At 42.7% G+C, this 18,888-nt stretch overlaps 1 protein-coding gene across 2 annotated transcripts in view; it reads left to right on the plus strand.

The window, feature by feature from the left end:
* The window catches only part of RB1 (RB transcriptional corepressor 1), a 161,165-nt gene that overhangs the window by 7,558 nt on the left and 134,719 nt on the right, over positions 1 to 18,888 (plus strand). For both annotated transcript variants that reach the window (XM_034758495.1, XM_034758496.1), the window contains exons 3-4: positions 2,146 to 2,261; positions 16,061 to 16,195. In XM_034758495.1, coding sequence (XP_034614386.1) covers positions 2,146 to 2,261; positions 16,061 to 16,195 — 251 coding nt within the window. The remainder of the gene's footprint in view (positions 1 to 2,145; positions 2,262 to 16,060; positions 16,196 to 18,888) is intronic.

The following is an 18,888-nucleotide window of genomic DNA, read 5'->3' on the forward strand; positions in this document are numbered from 1 at the left end:
TTTTTTTTTTTTTTTTTTTTGTGAGAGTCTGGGTTGCTTTGTTCTCTTACAGGACAGGGACCTTAGTCTGTCAGCTTCACTCTCAACTCTTGCTTAGATGCATAACTGATCTTGATTTCAAGGTACTAGTAGTGCTAACTGAATGCTGATTTGTTTTTTAAATGTAGATCATGGAAACAGTGGGGTGGGAGGAAATAACTCCTCTTGGGAATGACTATTTGATATGTTAAAGAAAATAAATTAAGGACCTCTTCATTAACAGTCATCTTTGCACTTCTTTTATGGTGCCCCTTGTGCAAGGGCCACTTGCCTCCTTTCCCTCCCCCCAATAATAATTCTTTCTATACTTCAAATTTCTTCTTAAGAATCTCTTTTGCCATGATGTCTGCAGTACACTGCCAGCTAATGATGGCTAGTCAGGGGTGGAGTGGAAGACTACTACTATTGATCTGCTTATTTATCTCCATTAACCAAGAGTCTGCGCTTACAAATTGTACAACCAGCTAATGTATGTAAAACATGCTTATTACGTTTATCCCTTTTTCCCTAAGTTCCTCCCTCTTGCTTCACCCAACTGTTTTGTTGTGTCTTAAATGAAGACCTGTCCCCCTCCAGTTACTTGCAACTATCTTCTGTGTCTGTAAAGTACATAACACAACTGGGCTATGACTTGGTTTCAGCTTACATGATTCTATATACAAGTTGAAGATAATTGATTTTTAAACTTTGTTAAACTTCTTTTGGAAGGAGAAAAGAAAACTAAAACTTACCATTTTAAAATTTCAATACTTGAAATTCAATACAGTGTAAATGTCTTGTAGGTCTTTTTCCTGACATCTAGGCCATATGATTTTCATGTTTTATTTGTTAAATTTGTATTTTGAAAGTAGGCAAAGTAATGCAATAACAATTGTTTGGGATTAAAATACTTGTTTGTAGAACTAAGATTTCTTACTGAAGGGTTGATTTTTATGTAGAATTTCTTGTTAAAAGAATTAAAGTAAATTACTAACTCAAATGAGCTGACATGCATTTTGAGTAGTAACTTAAGGGTAGCTTCAGTAACATTGCTTGAGTGCTACACTAATTTTTAATATATGAGTATCACATGCTAAAGTACCTTTAGGTGGCAGTTGGTGTTCAGTTACTAGTTGAAGTCAATTTTTGAATTGACTAACAGCCAAGTATTGAAATGTCAAGCCTTCATCCTTCAGATTTCCCAGGTGCTATCATTGAACAGCTTAGGTCAGACTGGCCAACATGTAGAAAACTTTTAAACTCAGTTTTCTGTGGGAAGTTTAACCCTAAATTTGAGGTTCTGGGAATGGAGGTATATATTGGGATTTTTTGGCTTTAACGTTACACAAACCTTTAGTTGCATGCTGGTTGCTAGAGGACTGGCTCCACAGAAGAAATGACACTTAACAAACATTGAATTTAGTTGGCACTGCTTCTTCAGGCTTGTTGCTTGTCAGTGGGAGTTACGTTGCATAGGGAATGACTTGAGAATTTGTCAATAGGCCTAATAAAAAGTACAATGGGATGAATATTCAGGAACATCCAGTGGACAGTAGGTAGATCCCAAGAAACTGTATTGAGTATCAGCATTGCCAAAAGAAAATTAAGGTTTTAAACATCCAACTACTAAGCAGAATTGGCTGCATAATAACATTGTGCACCCTCTTTTCACACAAGTCTAATTGTACATTTCCTTCATTTGTGAATTTGTGCCAGTCTTTAAGACTTTTTTTTTTTAAAAGCTGATTATAGTCTGGTCCTGAAAGGTGTAATCTGTCTTGTCTGCAAAGTTTGAGGCACTTACAGTATTAATATGCCTTAATGAAAATGTATTGCTTATGCACGACTGAAGCACATCACTGTGTTTTTCAATGGAAACATCATTCCCATTCTAAGGCTATTTTGACGTTTACAGGGAAAATTAAGCTTGTGCTGCAGGAATGAGTATTGGAATGTCTTTGCACTTTCATCTAGAAGATATAAATATTTGGAACTCTGGACTTGTCCAGTAATTAGAAATCATGGCTTTGGTGTTTTCTGGCATTTGTTTAGCAGAGTAGTGTTCTGTATATAATACTCAGGTGATAACTCAAAAGCAAACTAAAACTGTGTTCTCTCTTTCACTAGGTGGGTTACAGTGAAAAGAAAAAGGACTTGTGGGGGATCTGTATCTTTATTGCAGCAGTTGACTTGGATGAGATGACATTCACTTTTACAGAGCTTCTGAAAAGTATAGGTATGAGGTAGGTTTTGCGTGAATTGAAACGCCTGCAATAAGCTGGGGGCAGGTGACATTTTTTGGATAAGATTACCAAGATTCTTGTTTTTGAGTAACCTGAGCCTTTGTATATATGACTTACCAAACAAAGGCAGCCATGCAAAGATTTATCATTTTGATCCAGGCATAAACTACACTGAACCTCTAGCTCTCCCCTTTTCACCAACAAAGTGAAATTCAAATTTTAAATGCATAAATCTGAAAAATCTCATTTAAGCTTTTTAACAGCTTCCCAACACACTGCTCATCTTTAATGATCCAGCATCAGTTTAAACTCTGCACCTTTCTACCTGCTTTACAGCAGAGGATAGGTGAACTGTGGCATTGGTACTCTGACTCCTCAACAAATCTTCAATTGTATTTGAACCCCTGCTAACTTCTTTAGGACCTCTGGCTTATGAAATTAAGATAAAAGCAAAAAAAATTTTAATCTATCATATAGATAACTGTAGAGTTTGCATGATTGTCTTCTTTTGGTGGATGAACTAAATTTGTCTACTAAATCACTTTTCCACAGGTAGAGCATGTGTATGTATTACTAGACTAGTGGATTGTTCTTGCACTCTGAAGCATTTTACTTACCGTAGTTTTGCTCTCCTGAGGTCCATAGTCATCTTTTACAGAAAGTCTATAATATGGCTAAATTCAAGGGGAAATATATTAGCATTTTTCTTATAAATATTGTAACCATCCTGTGTCATTCTCTTGAGTTGAAATATTTTGGACCACATGGAGAAATACTTGAAAAACAAACAAACAGCAACAACAACAACAAAAAAAACAACAAAAAATAACTTAAACTTAAATTCTTCTCTGGGTAATTGTCCGCACAGATTTCACTCATGATGTGCACAAAATGGGATTATTTTTGGTTAGCAGTGTCTGTTGGGTCTATGCCTGTGCTCTTATGCCCTCCACCTGAGGGCATAAAGGATGGAGTGGGCTCTCTCCTGCCCTTCAGTTTTTCTTACTGCCCATGGGTGCAAGACAGAGCCCTTGACAGTGTCTGCTTTTCTTGCTCATTTTGTGATTTAGATTAACTTGTTAGAATTAGTATAATATATAATTAAAAGTTGTTTAGGGTTCCTTATGCCCACTGGCTTGTTTGTTTTGTTTGTTTATTTTTAAAGTAACTTGTCTAGGCTAACAAACAAAGCTTCTACTCTCCACTCCCCACAGGGACTTAGGATCATAGCAGAAGCTAAATCACTTGGATTTAATACCTGTTCCTCGTGTGGCCCTGCTATACCAATGAACGTATATCATGGGAGAAGGACATGTTACAGGATGTTGTGTGTTTTCTCCAAGTGTATCCAGATAGGGAGGGAGGCAATGCTGAAACTCTCCTGCTGCAGAAGTTGATGCAGGCCTCCTCAAATGGAGATCATCAGCAAAACCTCAACCAGAAAGTCAGTCCCCCTTGTTCAGCACCCCGGTACTGCAAGATACCTTGGAGTGGTTCTAGTTCGTAGCCTCACATAGTGCCAATATCTAACACAGACCACTTGTGGAGAAGACACTCTCACCTTGCAGACAGCCATCTTGGCTTTCGTCTTCTCGGCAGCTGAATATTGCATGTCAGTATGGGCAGGTAGTGTACATATAAAAGTTGTTGATATGCAATTGAACACTGCCATGAGAATTGTCACAGTAGTTCTGAAGCAGGGCCGGCTCCAGGCACCAGCTTCTCAAGCAGGTGCTTGGGGCAGCCGGTAGGGAGAGGGGCGGCAGGTCCAGGTATTCGGCGGCAATTCGGCGGACGGTCCCTCACTCCGGCTCGGAGTGAAGGACTTCCCGCCGAATTGCCGCCGCAGATCGCAATTGTGATCGCGGCCGCGGCTTTTTTTTTTTTTTTTTTTTGGTTTTGGCTGCTTGGGGCGGCCAAAACCCTGGAGCCGGCCCTGTCTGAAGTCAACCTATATGGACAGTCTGGTTTCCTGTCCTTGTGCATATCTTGCCAACATTCTTCCAAAGAGATTCAGCCAGCAATAAATGAGAATACCACTGCACAATAAACGAACTCGGACTTGCAGAGTTATGATGATCTCCATATCCCCCTGAGATGCCACCTTAAGTCTGGGTCTGGTTAGCAGCCAAAACCCACAAAAACTCAAGACTGTCACCAAACAGCAGTGTGAAGGCTGTGAGGAAATAAGCAGGGTCAAGAATCAAGACATGATCACTTGGCTAAACCATGCATCATATGATATGGATCACAGCAAACCACATTAGAACATCAGACAGGCATTGCAGTCATTTACTACACTAAGGGAAAATGAAGGATGGTCTGATATACAAATCTGGAGAAGACCTCCAAACCATTGAATATCTAGTGAACTGCTTTAAGATCCTTCTCCCAAGGGACAATTTTGATTCCTTCCAAGTCAGTGGAAGCCATTAACTTTTAATGCTGCTTTTCAAGTTGCTATCTGAAACAAGTGGCCTAGTGAGATATGAATCTGTTCAGAGCTACTTCCCATCAGAGACCTCACTCATCCACTATTATGTTGGTATAGATGTTACTGCAGCGGGAAGAAGCACGACACCAAAGACTAGCCAGGATGCAGGTTACCTTCCTCAACACCCAGCAGGAGGCAGAAATCACCATGACTCATTCTGGGCTCAGTCATTGAAGCGTTGTAAGACTGAAAAGACCTATTCTGTAAGACTGAAGTCAGTATTAATGTCTAAGGTAGCTCAGGTGGCACCATCTAAGCCGAAGGACCACATGGCCCACAGTCCTACCCAGGCACCAAGTACCTCTGTATCCAGCACCTTCCCACCTACTAGGTACTTGGTGGTGGTGGTACCCATCACCTCAGTACAGACTACCTCTCTGAACCCAAGATGTTGGTACAGACTTCCTTGGCACAAAAGCAATGCACAGTACTGAGTGATCTGTCTGTGGTTCAGGTATCAGTCACTTTTACTGGAGAGAGGCCAATACAATCCCCCTTACTTTTAGAACAGTGGTTTTCAAACTGGGGTGTAAATATCGCTAGGTTACGTGAGGTCTCATCAGGGTATGTGTGAGAAAAGTCCTGTAATGGCAGACAATGTATTTTATTTAGTAAGACTTGGTAATGTAATCATAGGCATATTATGTCCCTCTCTCAGATCAGGGTATATGGTAGACTACATTATTTGGAAAGGGGTATACATCCTAAAAAGTTTGAAAACCACTGCTTTAGAGTATCCACATCTGGCCAAAGAGGTGTCCTGTATCACAGTCCTTGGTTTGCAGGCAGGGTACTCTTCTTACAACTGTCTCTTCCCCTAGAGAGGGACATTTCTTTTTCTTCTCTTCCTCTTAACTCAGCAGGAAATAATCTCCTACTTGTCCTCCATCTCACCATGGGGTAGCTCAGTAGGAGTCAGGGAGAGATTTCAGGGAACAGTCAATGAAGGGAGTTACAAAAAGATCAGGACCATATAGAGATACCCCATCTGATATTCCCCAAGGCACCTTCCACAGCATTACCCATATGTGCCCTGGCAATATTGGGCACCGTGGCATCTTCAACCCTACTCCAGGAAGCCAACATCCTCCGTTGTGTCCTAGGTAACAAGGTCCGTCTCCACCGAATATCTTTCATCCATGGCTGCTGCAGGGGCAAAAAGAGGCAAGTCAAGAGGAACAATGTTCTCCAGAGTAGGAGCACCCAGTCCTGGCTTTAATAATCTCTTCTTTGTGGGAGGTGGTGAACCCACCTACATCAGCCTCTGCAGATGAATTTGCAGTTTTCTAAGACTTTATAGAACACATGGCAGAATCTTAGGTATTCCCCTTGAGACTGTATAAGAGAAACACGCTTTCTTGGACATAGTTCAGTCTGCAACTCCAGGGAGATTAGTCGTGCTGATAAATGATGGTCTGCTGGAACCTGTCAAAACATTTGACACACATCTGCATTGACTCCACTCTTGAGAGTGGACAAAAGATAAGTCCTTGCAAAGGGGTTTGAATATTTTTATCAGCATCTTTCCCCTGGCTCTCTCTGGTTGTGCAAGCTGTATAGTGGAGGACAAAGCAGCAAGGTCCTCTGAAATCCACCCGCAGAGAAGAGGATCCTCAAAAAAAGGGATCTTTTTGGCTGGAAGGTCTATGTATCTGCTAGCCTCCAAATGTGGGTTACAAATTACCAAGCTCTCCCCTCAGTGATTTCTTCAACTGGGACAAACTAACTTTGTGGATAAGCTTCTCAAGGAGCATCAAGAAGAATTGAAAACCCTCCTGGCTGAGGACCAATTGACTGCTAGAATATCCTTGCAGGATGCACTGGACACATCTGACAAGGCAGTGCACACAATTGCCAGAAGAAGACTGTCATGGCTTCAGTCTGCAGGAATCTCTTGGAAGGCCCAAGCAACAACCGAGGACCTTCCATTTCAGAGCTACAACCTCTTTAGCAACGGCACTGATGAGGCACATCATACCCTGAAAAATTCCAGGGCAACTTTGCATTCCTTGGGGCTCTCTCCCAACTCCAAAAAAGAAAGCAGACAACACAACAGCTGTATTTCAAGTGGTGCTCCTTGACTGAATGTTATGGTCAGCCATTGAAGATCTTCTGAGCCACTGAGGAAGAGGCAGATATTTCACTGGAGGCAACCCTCTGCTGCCTTCTGAGGCTGGAGGTAGACTGTTGAAGCAGGAGGTAGACTATTTTCAGGTGGGAGTAGTGAAGAAAGTGCTGCTAGAGTACAGAGCCAGGGTCCTTTTTGTTCCCACTCCCACTTTTTTCACAAAGTAAGAGAATGAGTCTCCAACCCTGTTTTCATCACCTCACCACCTTCAACCTCCGTTTCAAATTCAGAATGGCAACTTCAGCTTCTACAATCCGTTTACTAGATCCTGTGGACTGGTTTGCAGCTTTTGACGTGCCAGATGCCTATTTTAACATTTCCTAACATCCAGCTCACAGAAAATACCTTGAAATTCATGGTCTGAACATCATGCTATCAGTATAGAGTCCTTCCTTTTGACCTCTTCATCCAATAGTTTTCATCACCAAGAAGCTGAATGGCTAATTCAAAGCGAACAGCCACAACAGGTGACTAACTTGGTGCAATCAATCCTAAAACTTCTTACCTTGCTGGGTTTCAATGTCAGAAACCAAAACTAAGTCCAACTCAGGGCATAGAATTCAGAGCAGCAGTATTAGACTTCAGATCAGCGAGGGCCTAACTTCCACAGTAACAGCGTCAGACTGTGACAGACCTAATCAGTCAACTTCATGCCTATCTAAGAACACCAGTGAGACTGTCTCATACTTGTATGCTTTGCAGTATACACTTACATCACACAGCACGCCACGCTTCACCTTTGATCCATGCAAAAGGGGTTGAGATCAGTATATCTACCAAGCAGATGTCACATGCAGACATGTAATGCCCAGGGATTAGGTGAGTTAGAATGGTCCAGATCAGTAGTCAGAGTTCATGCAAGATGTTGGAATTATTATTTATGCAGGGTATTACTACAACACTAATTTAAACATAAATTCTTTTAGATTTAATAAAGGCTGAATGGTATTTATACAATTGCTCTAAACATGCCCCAAAAGCCTAAATAATAATCAATGTATTATGTACTAACAGTAATAAAACATTTATTTGATAAAGATAGATGCAAATAGACTACACCCAGGAGTGCTTAGACCCATATTGGTTGGCTCCAACTTGGCCAGGCAGGTATTAGCAATGAACCCTTTAAGAGTTTACTTTTTGAACCCTTTAACAAACAAGTGATGTCATTGCCAATTACTGACTTCAGCTAAAAAACAATTTGAGACAGTTTACTCCTATTTCCAGTTTTAATCCAGATAGATTTACCAAAGCTTTTCCTCCCTATTTCTTCCCCTCCTCTTTGCTGACAACAATTCTTCATTTGCATGTGGGTTCACATAGGCCCTAACTTTTGAGATAACAAGGAAGTATGTGAGGTGCCAAGGTTCATGTTAGCTCCTTCTAAAACAGATTATCTGTCTTATTTAAAACCATCTGCAATAACCTCTATTGGTCAGGGGCCTTCTTTTTAGAAACTTTTGAACCAGGAATTCTTTCTACTACATTCCTTCTGGCCTTAACTCATTATTTTCAATTCTTTTCTTTATAACACACTTCTTTAACCAAACTCAAGCAAAGTTTAATTCATTGATTTTATATTTATTCTACACAAGGGATATGATAGCCAAGAGAGCTAATCTAAGGGGAAGGTACACGGAGGTATCCGGTGGGGTTGTGTGAGGCAGCAAGGCAGGATTGGGTGGGGTGGGGTCAAACAGGGTCCAAGTAGCAGCTAGTGGGTAATGGCTTGTTGCTCAGACAAGGCCAGAAAGGAAGCAGATAGTTTATATTGGTTACAAGCCAATCAGGAAGCTCGTCATGAAATCCTGGAAGCTGACCCACTCAAGTCTGTGAATACACTGATAACACTGGTCTACAATTTTTGAGAAGTCGTCTGCTTCAGAGATAAAATGTGCTATTTATTATGTATTTTGATGTGCTGAATTCAAATATGACAAAACTGGCTACTGTTTCTAAGATATTTAAGTTTTTACATTTTATGTCTATGTATATTGTGTAGATAGTAGAGTTTTAATCATAAGTTGTAAACCTAGGTCTTTTCATGTGTTTATGGTTGCTTTACATGATAATATTTCACCTGTCCTGTTTATGTAACACTTTAAAAATCAGCAAAAGGGTGTTATAAATAGTTTTTTGCCTTTTGTTTCATAATAAATTTTATTATGTACATAGTTTAGTCCTATTCCGTGTCTACTCGGCGCTTCTTGGCTTGTCTCTTGTATTCATTAAATGGAGCGTCTCTTTCACTGTCCAGCAATAGTCTGCGAGCATTGATGGGCTCCATTTGCCCTGATAGCGTTTCTCCATTGTTGCAATGTCCTGGTGAAATCGCTCGCCGTTCTCGTCGCTCACTTCTCCGCAGTTCGGTGGATGAGAGTGCAAACAATGTATCTTTAGTGACATGTTGCAAACAAGGCTTTTGTATGTCTTGAGGAGGTTTTCCACCAACAACCTGTAGTTGTCTCCCTTGTTGTTTCCGAGAAAATTTATTGCCACTAACTGGAAGGCTTTCCATGCAGTCTTTTCCTTTCCACGCAGTGCATGGTCAAATGCATAATCTCCAAGAAGTTCACAAATCTGAGGACCAACAAAGACACCTTCCTTAATCTTAGCTTCACTTAACCTTGGAAATTTTCCACAGAGGTACTTGAAAGCTGCTTGTTTTGTCAATGGCCTTGACAAAGTTCTTCATCAGACCCAGCTTGATGTGTAAGGGTGGTAACAAAATCTTCCTTGATTCAACAAGTAGTGGATGCTGAACACTTTTTTCCTTCCAGGCTCCAATGACTGTCGGAGTGGCCAATCTTTCTTGATGTAGTGGGAATCTCTTGCACGACTATCCCATTAGCAGAGAAAACAGCAGTACTTTGTGTATCCAGTCTGCAGACCAAGCAAGAGAGCAACAACCTTCAAATTGCCACAAAGCTGCCACTGATGTTGGTCATAGTTTATGCACCGCAAAAGTTGTTTCATGTTGTCATAGGTTTCCTTCATATGGACTGCATGACCAATTGGAATTGATGGCAAAACATTGCCGTTATGCAGTAAAACAGCTTTAAGACTCGTCTTCGATGAATCAATGAACAGTCTCCACTCATCTGGATTGTGAACAATGTTGAGGGCTGCCATCACACCATTGATGTTGTTGCAGGCTACAAGATCACCTTCCATGAAGAAGAATGGGACAAGATCCTTTTGACGGTCACGGAACATGGAAACCCTAACATCACCTGCCAGGAGATTCCACTGCTGTAGTCTGGAGCCCAACAGCTCTGCCTTACTCTTGGGTAGTTCCAAATCCCTGACAAGGTCATTCAGTTCACCTTGTGTTATGAGGTGTGGCTCAGAGGAGGAGGATGGGAGAAAATGTGGGTCCTGTAACATTGATGGTTCAGGACCAGAAGTTTCATCCTCTTCCTCGTCTGACTCAAGTGAGAATGATTCTGGTGCATCAGGAACCGGCAGTCCTTCTCTGAGGGGTACTGGGCGTATAGCTGATAGAATGTTTGGATAATGCACAGTCCACTTTTTTTCTTCTTTGACACACCTTTCCCAACTGGAGGCACCATGCAGAAGTAACAATTGCTGGTATGATCTGTTGGCTCTCTCCAAATCATTGGGCATTGCAAAAGGGATAGATTCCCTTTTCCTGTTCAACCACTGGCGAAGATTTGTTGCACAAGTGTTGCAGCATACATGTGGGGCCCACCTCTTGTCCTGATCTCCAATTTTGCAGCCAAAATAAAGGTGATAGGCTTTCTTAACCATAGTGGTTATACTGCACTTTTGTGATGCAAAAGTCACTTCACCACAAACATAGCAGAAGTTATCTGCACTGTTCACACAAGTACGAGGCATCTCTGCTCACTTTGGCTAAACAGAAATGTGTCCCTTTGCAAAATCAAACACTGACAAATAAGAGAGCACGACACTGTATGATTTCTAGAGCTGATGTAGGGCAATTTGTTCAGCACAGTGATGTAAGCTTCATTATGATTGCATCATCCATGACTTCTAGGAATAACATGATGCAATTCATATCATGTATGACGCAATACCAGCTTCAGATTGCATCATTCATTGTTTTGCCTAAAAAGCAAGTACTTGTTCAAACCCAGTCATAGATTTATTCATAGATCCAGTCAAAGATGTATTTTAGTCATTTCTGGTTTAAATTGAGATCCCTTCCCTTTATAACTCACTTATGCTCCGCCATTCCCAAGTCAAGGGTCGTATATACTGACCCAATAGCATATCTTGAAAACTAGAGCCAATCAACAATTTTAAGCATCATTTTTGTTCTCGGTGACCCAGAATTAGTAAAGTTTGACTACATTTATTTCAGAAGCATTTTAGCTGTAGAGCAGTGTAATTTGAGTTGGTGTGGCATGACGGCCAAGGCTGCTTCTCAGGAACCCAGTGGGCCTGGGTTTGAGACTGGGGTTTCCTGACAACATGTTGGTCATAATCCCACTAGAAATCCTCTCTTTGTTAAACTGGGTGGACAGAGCAACTTCAGGTGTGGAGAGGAATTTCCCTAATCAGTGTCTCTACCTCCAAAAACCTTGGTAACAGATTCCTCTGTGTGGGGGTGAGTGGGCTTAGCTGTGGATCAACTGGCAGTTCAGGGTCTGTGGTCTCCTTAGGAAGCCTGCTTGAACATAAACACTTTAGATGTTAATACAATTGGCCTGGCATGAAAAGGCTTTGCCACACCTTCAGGAATCAGCAAGTCAAGTGCTGGCTGACAACACTACAGCAATACACTATATTTACAGGCAAGGTGGGGAGCAAGCTCATTCCCATTGTGTCGGGAAGTCAAACATCTGTGTGGGGTGCATCCTGCACCAGAGCACATTGCTAACTGATACCTGTTGCAATGGGGACACAAGTCCAGGCTCCCTTTCAACACCTTCCTCATCCCCTGGACCCTAGGACTCATGTATGCCTTTCCATAGATACCCATGACAGTGAGGGCAAACAACTTAATTAGTTTTGAGAGAGCTGGACAAATGTATGAATACAATTGTATGACAAGGTTGCTTGTGATTGTAAGGGGCAGGGCTCAGCAGCCTTGCGCCTTGCTTCTGATTTATGTTTGAAACATGCTTCTGGGGATACCTAGACCTGTGAGCCACAGCGTTCTCTCTGACTCAGGCAGAGTAAGTTTTGCTGGCGATTAGACTGTCAGCTTTCTTCCACACCAGTCTGTTTTCCTCACTAGCAAACTCCTCAAGGCTCTCCTGAACCAGACCTTGCCTAGCAGGTGACAGTCAGTGAACTTCAGCTCCTCAGATGTTTCTGTGTAATGCACAGCCCCTACCACTGCTTAGAAAATCAGACATAAAAATACAAAAGTGTCACAGCACACTATTGCTGAAAAATTGTTTATTTTCTCATTTTTACCACATAATTATAAAATACATCTATTTGGAATTGTGATAGACCCAGACCAGCTGGGAACAGCAGAGTAGTCCTATTGAGTACCGGGATGTGGGCGGGCGCTGGATAAGCACTTTTCTGTGCCCTGACTGACCAGAGCAGGGGCTGCTCCAGGCTAATGAGAACACCTGACTCCAACTAACCTGCTAAGAGTCAGGTGAGGCTGTTAAGCATCTGACTCTAATTAAGGCCCCTCTGATGCTATAAAAGGGCTCACTCCAGTCAGGCCAAAGAGAGCCAGAGGAGAGGAAGTGCAGCTGAAGGGCTGGTTAATGAAGACACCCTCAAGTTATTGATAAGGGAGCCCTAAGGTAAGGGTGAAAAAGGGAGAAGCAGGAGAGCTGTGGGAAAGTGGCCCAGGGAAATGTAGCAACTCTGGCAGTGAAAGGTTGACTGCCAACAGCTGCTACCAATTAGGGTCCCTGGGCTGGAACCTGGAGTAGAAGGAGGGCTCGGGTTCCCCCCAACCCACCACTACAGGAACACCTCCTGGGAGGGGAAGACAGGCCCTTGTCAGGACAAAAGCCTAAACTGTTTTGGTATGAGGCCGTAGGAACAACAGAGACTGTGGGAGTTCTCTCACCAACCTCCTTGCTGGCTTATGAAAAGGGCTCAGTAGAGTGTATCCTTGGCCCTGGAGAGACAAGGGCTATGTGGAGGGTTGCAGTGAGCCTCTGAAGCTAGCATAAACTGCCTGGAAGTGTGGGACCTACGGGGTCAAGGTTGGAGCTCTGCTACAAATATATAAATAATATTATTTACATTTAAGTGTGAGACTTGAAATTGTTTTTCACTTGTGAGCCTTGTCTGAAGCCTGAGCCACAGGTGGCGGGGCTGAAGTATGTAACTTAGATTTGCTGGGCTCACTGGGGTGTTGCCCTGCTTGCCACCCCTAATGCCGACCCTGCACTTACAATCGCCCTAAACCTGTTCCATGACCCCCCTGGGGGCTGTGACCCACAGGTTGAGAAACACTGATCTAGATGAGCTGAGTCCTCTCTGGAAGACCTCTGTGTACCCCCAGGGGTATTTATACCCCTTGTTGAGAGCCACTGGACTAGATGGGCTGGTGGTTCCTTCTAGCCTTACCCTCAGAGGGTCCTGAGGCAAGGATACAGGGTGTATCATGATAGCCCCAGCATGAGCCAGGCAATTCTGGTATTAGATTTATCTGATCAACACAGACCCCAGTCACTTTACCCATTCCACCTGACAGTCTCTTAGAACAATGACCCAGCAGCTTTACACCTGATAGCCTGGTTGCTGTCTGAATTAAGTATACTGAAAGACGCTGTACAGCTGTGGTTCAGAACATTCTACTCCAGAACAGGAAACCTTTCAATCAAATTGACTTACAGAACTAAACTAAGAGATTTTTCCATCAAGCTATCTCAGCAACAGCTTTCACCACTGACATCTCCAGTTTCAACAATACTGGGCAACTTATTTGAAGGCAATCTGGACTCTTCATCAACTCAAAATGAAAGTTCATTTTGCAGAATTATGTGTAAGCCATGCTGTCTTCACATCCTACAGTAACAAAATTCCTGAGGGATTCATGCATGTATTTCCCCCCACCTCCCGGTTTGGGTGCTGCCTCCCTCCTTTAATCTGAATATAGGACTAGCAGTGTTCTTTGAGCCCTTAGTAACCTGCTCCCTTTACCACCTCTCAATGAAAACTGATTTCCTGGTGGATGTTGCATCAGGTGGGAGGGTTGGAGAGATACAGGCTTGTATGTCAGGTCCCATGTCTATGGTATTTCAGAATGCTGGGAGTACCCTTAGACCTCACCCAAAGTTCCTGCCCAAGATAGTCTCAAAATTCTATATAAATTGGTCTGTTCACCAAGTGACTTTCTTTCCAAAGCTTTGCATGCTAGACAGTGTCATTTTATTTAGATAAACTAAAATTGTTCAGGAACACACATAGGCTATTAATGACATTTGACAGTCAAAGGGCAGCACCCAGGGCCGGCTCCAGGCACCAGCTTCTCAAGCAGGTGCTTGGGGCGGCCGTTCCGGACAGGGGCGGCAGTTCCAGGTATTCGGCGGCAATTCGGCGGAGAGTCCGTCACTCCGCCTGGGAGTGAAGGACCTCCCGCCGAATTGCCGCTGCAGATCGCGATCGCTGGCTTTTTTTAGATTGCGATCGCGGCTTTTTTTTTTTTTGGTTTTGGCTGCTTGGGGCGGCCAAAACCCTGGAGCCGGCCCTGGCAGCACCATTCACTTAAAGGTTATTCAGGTGGTTTTTTGACTGCATAAGAACTTATCAGTTAGTGAGGAAAAATTCCCTGACCATACTAGCGCTCATTCCATTAGGACTCAAGCTGCCTTGGCTGCCTGTTTGGTTAGTTTCCATACCTGAGATGAGTAGAACAGCAATGTGGAGCTTGGTCCACACATTTACTGTTCACTATTTCTATTATCAGAGCACCAAAAAGCCCTAGTGCAGACCAGAGGTTTGAATACCATTTCTGTAGGGCTGTCCTGCATGACTAGTTAAAAAAGACTGTCACAGGGTGACTGGCCCCTTTAAGTGGAAGGGGTGTCTAGTGCATGCGTGACTCATCAGCTGCCTCCTAAATATGCTTAAAAGAGGGTACCTGGGCCTAGTAAGTGGGAGAGCAGTTAGCAAGGGTCACTCAGGAAAGGGGCAGGTGAGAGCTGCCTGGTTCAGGCAGGAAAAGGGCAAGTGTGAGGGTTCTCTGGGAGTCAGGAGACTGGAGGAGGTCTGGGGAAAGCTGCAGAGAACTGAAAGCTTTCTGCTGGCCCTCCCTGGAAAGAGGGAGAAATTGCAAGAAATCACTGGAGGAACTAGCTTGCTGGCCTTCCTGAGCCAGAGAGCCATGACCAAAGAAGGCTGGAGAGGGCTTGAAGGCTGAGAGCATCAGAGGGAGAGCCTACTGGCTCTCTGAGCTGGAGAGCTGAAACCATGGGGCCAACGAAAGCTGAAGGCTTGGGTGAGGCATTGTTAATGACCCCAAAACAATACCTGGGAGTGAGGCATGGTGTGGGATGCTGGAGGTGTACTGAGATACAGATCATGGTGAGAGATATTGGGACTGTTTGTTGATGGAATGTTGGCGAGTTGGTTTGCTATGGTTTGTAGCATGGAGTTTGCTTTTGTAATAAATTAACTCTGTAAGGGAGCCTATGTATACTTGGAATGCTTTTGTATATTTTTGGGAACCATTGAAAGGGAAATGGAGGCAGAAGCATAGGTTGTGCTGTGACATGCGATAGGATAGCACTCCAGGCAGGGCTGCCTTCTGATAGACTCCTTATACCCACCTGCAGGTAAATAGGCAACTGTTTGTTAATCACAAAGAGTTGAATCTGTGTGGGCAATCACTCAGAGAGCAGATACTTACCCTACAGTAACACTGGTTCTTAAACTTTGTTCTAGTAACATCATATAGAGAGAATCCACAGGATTCTCATCCACTCTGATGAGAGTCTGTATTTGCGAAGAAACTGAGATAAGGTTGGACCCACTCTGATCTTTATATTCTGGGGAAGAGGGAGCTATGAGGGCATAAAAGGTGCAATCCTGGCCCCATTAGACACTGCTAGCTAAAAAGAACTTCTTGAGCATATGAAAAGTATGTACACCAAACGTGAAATGTGTGTGTACAACACCTCTTAAAGAACCAGTTACTGTAAGGTAATGTTCTTGTTTGTTTTGTTTTAAAGAAACAGATCTCATAATCTCTCATCTGTCTTCTTGCAGTGTGTGCACATGTTTTCGGTTGCTGAGAGAGATGGATGTTAACATGGATACCATAAGCACTAAAGTTGATAGTAATGTATCACGACTGAATAAGAAGTATGATGTATTATCTGCACTATATCACAAGTTTGAAAGGTAAAAATCACAATTTTTTTGTTTGAACTGATGGATTCATTTTTAGCTGACAACATTTATTTTGATTTCTAAAACATATGTACTAGAAGTGCCCATCCTAAACTTTAGGCATATTTCCCAGTATCTTAAAATCAGTTATACAGAAACACTATAATGTTTATACCATAACTATTGTACTGCATTATAAGACCATCCTGTTGTTGCTTCTGTTGCTATTATTTGTACTATGGTAACACCAGGGGCCTCCAGCCTCCTTTTTTAGGCATGGCACAGATAAACTGCCCCTGAAAACCTCACCACCTAAGTAATCTCATTCAGTTCACATCCTATCCTCTCCCCAAATGCCTGAGAAAAATGTTGAGATTTGAGGGTCCTGAAGCAAGGATACAGGGTGTATCATGATAGCCTCAGCATGAGCCAGGCAATTCTGGTGTTAAATTTATCTGATCAACACAGACCCCAGTCACCTTACCCATTCCACCTGACAGTCTCTTAGAACAATGACCCAGCATCTTTACACCTGATAGCCTGGTTGCTGTCTGAATTGAGTATACTGAAAGACGCTGTACAGCTGAAGGCTTATGGGAAATGGTCTGTCAGCAGCTCCCTTCCTTGTGTATTAAGGGTATGAGCCATTTTGAGTGCCACAGCTGATCACAAATACAGCAATGTGATATGAGGAAATAGACAGTCTTGCATAACTCTAACCCAAAATTAATTAATTTAAAGCAGTAGCCTTTTCTGAGGCGGAAGGAAAGGAGACACTGAAAGTGAATGGTACAGATTTAAGTCTTCTGTGTAGATTTTTTTTTTTAAACCAGATTAAAGATTTTTTTTGCTTTAGAGAACTCTTAGAATTTTGATATTTCTCCAAGGACAGAAATATAGCCAATTTGCTATTCTTGAGTTTATTGGGACAGGGTGAACTCTCCTAGCTCTCAAAGATTTTTGCTCCGTTGAAGTGCTAGTGTGTACCTCATGCCAGTACCTCAAGCTCTCCTTAGAATACTCTTAAATTCCTTTCTGATTGCAGTCTTCAGTGAGAGATACTTCACAGCACTGAGCATCAGTGCAAGAGTGCCACAAGTCTTGTGGCATCGACAGAGTTGCTACAGTGCTAAAGTATTTTTCAGTTTTGTGACATTGAACTGTTACGGTCTCTTGTACCAATGCATCACCAAAAAATGTCTCATGGCTCTAAAGTATCCCTTTAGGATGACTGTGAAGGTGTATTGTATGGATATCGTCAGCCATTGGGGCACAAGCAACCAAACCAAGCATAGAGACAGGGCCACTGAATAGCCATAAGTGATTTCAGTCTTCAGTTCTTGGTGGTCTGCATTTTCATGTTTGTTAGCTGTGAAATTCAAACATACTACTAAGCTGGCTGCCTACAAGTTGGCTTTTATCTCTTGCCCATGGTATACACTGTTCTTGCTCTCCTCCCTCCCTTCCCCCCCCCCCAATCATATTTCTCCTCCTATGTTAGGCAACTATTCCTTTCATGTAAGGAAATTCTTTTCAGTTGCTTAGCAACACTCCAGCAGGTTTTGCTGCTGCATGTCCTATTGATACTCCCCATTGCCTAAAGGGACATGATTGATTTGCTTTCCTAAATGGGTAATATCAATTCTTTGTTCTTTAAATCTAATCCAGTTTATCATTGCGTTGATGGTCAGTATAGAAGATGGAAAGTCCTAAATATTTTTTCTCAGACCTACCATAGGTAGGGTTGCCAACCATCCTGGTTTGGCCATGAGTGACCCAGGCTTGATCGGGCTTGATCTCCTGGAGGCTACTGAAGCCAATCTGGGAGATTTTAGGCCACTAAAAGTCCGGCGGTGCAGCAGGGTTAAGGCAGGCTCCCTACCTGCCCTGGCTCCGCGCCACTCCTGGAAGCAGTGATATGTCCGGCAATGGCTCCTAGGAGGAGGTGCGGCCAGGGGGTCTCTGCATGCTTTCTCCTGCCCTGAACGCTGACTCCACAGCTCCCATTGGTCGGGAATGGGGAGGTGCGTGGCCTTGGGGAAGGGGCAGGACAGTGCAGGGCAAGGGTGTTTGCGTTTGTGCAATTAAGCAATTGGCAACCCTAACCATAGGTCTTTTCTGAAGTATAAAAATGTCACTTAATCTGCATATTCCCTTTTTCCTTTTAAATCCTGCCCCTGAATATTTGTCTGGTGTCTTTCCCCACCCATTCCTCTTTTTTTCCCCTCTGACCTTTTTTCTGTAAAATGTTTGGACAGTGACATTATAGAAGAAGAGACTGTGAGGCAGATTAGAAAGATAAAATTTAAAACAGTATTGCCAACCTCAGGTATTCAAAAATTTGAGTTTGACTCAATCATGAGGCTTTACAATTTATTATTATTATTATTATTATTATTATTATTAAAGGTTTTTGACTTCTGGTTCCTGAGCCTTTAGGTTGCACACTTGGGTCATGTTTTAGTGGTTTCTATTGTCCCCCTCAACCATGAGGGCTAGGGCAACTTATTTTTAAAATGAGAGTTGAGTCTCTTTTAATTGCAACAGAGGGTCCTGTGGCACCTTTGAGACTAACAGAAGTACTGGGAGCATAAGCTTTCGTGGGTAAGAACCTCACTTCTTCAGATGCACTTCTTCCTCTTTTAATTGCTTGACTCCAAGAGCCTGTGGTTTTAAGAAGAAATTGATATGGTAAGACTCTTTCA

This window comes from Trachemys scripta, chromosome 1 (assembly GCF_013100865.1).
Source record: "Trachemys scripta elegans isolate TJP31775 chromosome 1, CAS_Tse_1.0, whole genome shotgun sequence".
NCBI classification, from domain to species: domain Eukaryota; kingdom Metazoa; phylum Chordata; order Testudines; family Emydidae; genus Trachemys; species Trachemys scripta.